The following is a 2,670-nucleotide window of genomic DNA, read 5'->3' as shown; positions in this document are numbered from 1 at the left end:
AAATATTACCTTTTGATTTGATGATATTTACGTTTTCCGTGACACAAAGCTCGCATTTGCTGTCCTATCCCATGTCTTTGTTAGCCCTAGCAATAAAGTTCTAGTTGGCATTTGAACTCGGAAGGTAAACAACCGTAGAAAATTGCCGCTTAGGTTTTTGTTCGACGCGCTAACAGTTTTGCTAGCTCGCACCCTAAAGCACAGTGTTTGCCAGCATGTTGCTATGGTGATGCTGTCGGTAATTGCTTCGTGTAGCTTATGCGTAACTAAAACAACTAAAAGATAGAAAGGTGGCAATCATTTCAACTGAACCAGTTTGTTGATGAAGTAAACGACCTTATGCACATGAACTGTGGGGGGGGGGGGGAAATGTTTATTATTTTGTTCCTCACAAAAGATCTGGAATTTTGAAATATTGATTTCTGTAAGACGTGAAGTGGTAGACCAATAAAAAAACAGCAACGATTTGCATCGGCAAAGAGTAATGATGAGAGAATGAAAGAAAGAAAGAGAGAGAGAGAGAAGCTGAGAGATGAGAGTTATGGCTGGATATGTATAAAGGGACGTAACTTCAACTGACCATTATAAATATGATGTAAGAAGTAATCTCCCATGACGCAGTTTTCGCGAATTATTTCCTATTTCTTCTCAAATCAATCGAGATATCGAAACATAGATATAGACAGATAAAACGCGACATTTTAAATGTTGATTTTTTTCATCTTTTGATTTCAGCGCACCTTTCATTTGGGGCTTCGACGGACATGTAAGCTCGTTTCATATCCTCGACTGTGTACAAGTATGGTATAGCTATGTAGTGGCTGTTTTCACAACTATCCTCTGGTATACCAAACTTCGTGCTGTGTATGTAATTCACATTGAGATTCTGAGCTAAAATTCCAGTTACAAAAATGTCCTCAATCTTAAGGAGAGGAACTTTGAATGATGCTTGAACGAAATGCTGTATTAGGTTCCCACTAAATAGATAAGCGAATCCCTGTGCGTAATTTGGGTAGAAATCCAATGCATATACGTTCCTTGAAACGTACCACGGTGACTTCTTGTTTCGCTGAGGCTGTGTATAGTTCATGACTCGGCCCATAATAAAGTTATGTAGTAAATACTCATTGCTTTTCAGAACACGTATGAGGTGTGGGATGTTAATGAATGTTGAATCGTCAACCTTAAATAAGAATCTAATTTGAGCATATGTTATTAGGATATACTTAAAAGCAGTTAAAGTACACAGGCTCTGACGTTCAAAAGAGTCGATAAATTGTCCCTGGAAAATATCTTCGAATCGGTTGGACTCTTCAGCAACTTTGATGTTAACTTCAGGGCGTGAAGATTGTCCCATGTAAAATAATATCTTACTCTTTGAGCTAGGGTTTATATACGTGCCCCATGTTTCTCGTATGGCTTTCCGCAATTCATAATTTTCTGGATAGGATTTAACAGCAAATAAAAATACGATGTTCAGTCTTTCATCCTCTCCCCACATACGTTTGTATTGATGTGGGTTTGTCGGATTGAAAGAGTGTGACATCTTATAGATTATAAACCCAAAGAATGCCATCAGAAAGAAAATTAAGATAGCTTTTTTATGTACTCGCATATTTACAAGATCTGAAATAGAAAGATAATAATAATTAGGGTATTAAATTTAAAATTTAACAAAGAACGAAACAACAATATATAAAAGCAAATACAGCTGTGTGTGTAGTTATTCGATCCACTAGAAATAATAGTCAAATCTCCTTCATACCAAAAGCGAACGTTTTAGAAAAACGGAAAGGACACGTAAGCCAATGAAGAATGCTTTACATATTCAACATTTTCATTGAGCCTGCTGGAAATAATAAAGCATCATTGCCATCATGTCCTTTACAGCTGATTGGCGTTAGGAAGAGTATCAAGCTGTAAAAACCATTCCAATGCAAAAAGTGGCACTTGGTACAGTCCGTGGGTTTACCGGTTCCTGCCAAATCGTCCCAGCGGAACACTTGTGTGTGGCTCACAGATTTCTCTCCATACAGTTTGTGCAAGTTTGTGCAAGACTCTGATCGAGTATTGCCATGACAGCTTTCACTGTCAAGGTTAAATGCAATGATCACACACAACACAGCTTCCTTCCAAGCACTGCTGTAAACAGCGAAAGTGAGATAGAACGTTCAAACTTACTGTGCATGCACAGAGAAGTTCAAGCAGCTTCACTCTGCATCCTTTAGCTTTATTACTATGGCAACAGTTTGGCTATTTATTGATAAGACCTCGTATATATATATATGTTGTTGTACTTGGGGATGGTCATATTGCCAGTTTAGCCAATATATATATATATATATATATATATATATATACATAAAGATATGCATATATATATAAATATATATAGATATATACATAAAGATATGCATATATATATAAATATATATATATATACACATAAAGATATGCATATATATATAAATATATATATATATACACATATATATATAAATATATATATATACATAAATATATATATATACATAAAGATATATATGCATAAAGATATATATATATAAGCAATGTTAATTCTCTAAATGAAGTATTAACAGTAACTGCACGATAAAGTGTAGTATATTGCCACTTAAGTGTGGCTGACCCCTAGGGGTGGATGTTACAAAT

At 35.3% G+C, this 2,670-nt stretch overlaps 1 protein-coding gene across 1 annotated transcript; it reads right to left on the bottom strand.

Moving 5' to 3' along the window:
* Window positions 1-6: 6 nt before the first annotated feature.
* On the bottom strand, window positions 7-2,251 carry LOC106883178 (lactosylceramide 1,3-N-acetyl-beta-D-glucosaminyltransferase). Its single transcript, XM_014934097.2, has one exon. The coding sequence runs from the start codon at window positions 1,613-1,615 to the stop codon at window positions 719-721; it is 897 nt and encodes a 298-aa protein (XP_014789583.1). The 5' UTR covers window positions 1,616-2,251; the 3' UTR covers window positions 7-718.
* Window positions 2,252-2,670: the final 419 nt, after the last annotated feature.

The sequence above is a fragment of the Octopus bimaculoides genome, unplaced genomic scaffold, assembly GCF_001194135.2.
Source record: "Octopus bimaculoides isolate UCB-OBI-ISO-001 unplaced genomic scaffold, ASM119413v2 Scaffold_270954, whole genome shotgun sequence".
Lineage (NCBI taxonomy): Eukaryota > Metazoa > Mollusca > Cephalopoda > Octopoda > Octopodidae > Octopus > Octopus bimaculoides.
The sequence above is the reverse complement of the archived record's forward strand: the minus strand, read 5'-3'. Positions and strand labels throughout refer to the sequence as shown.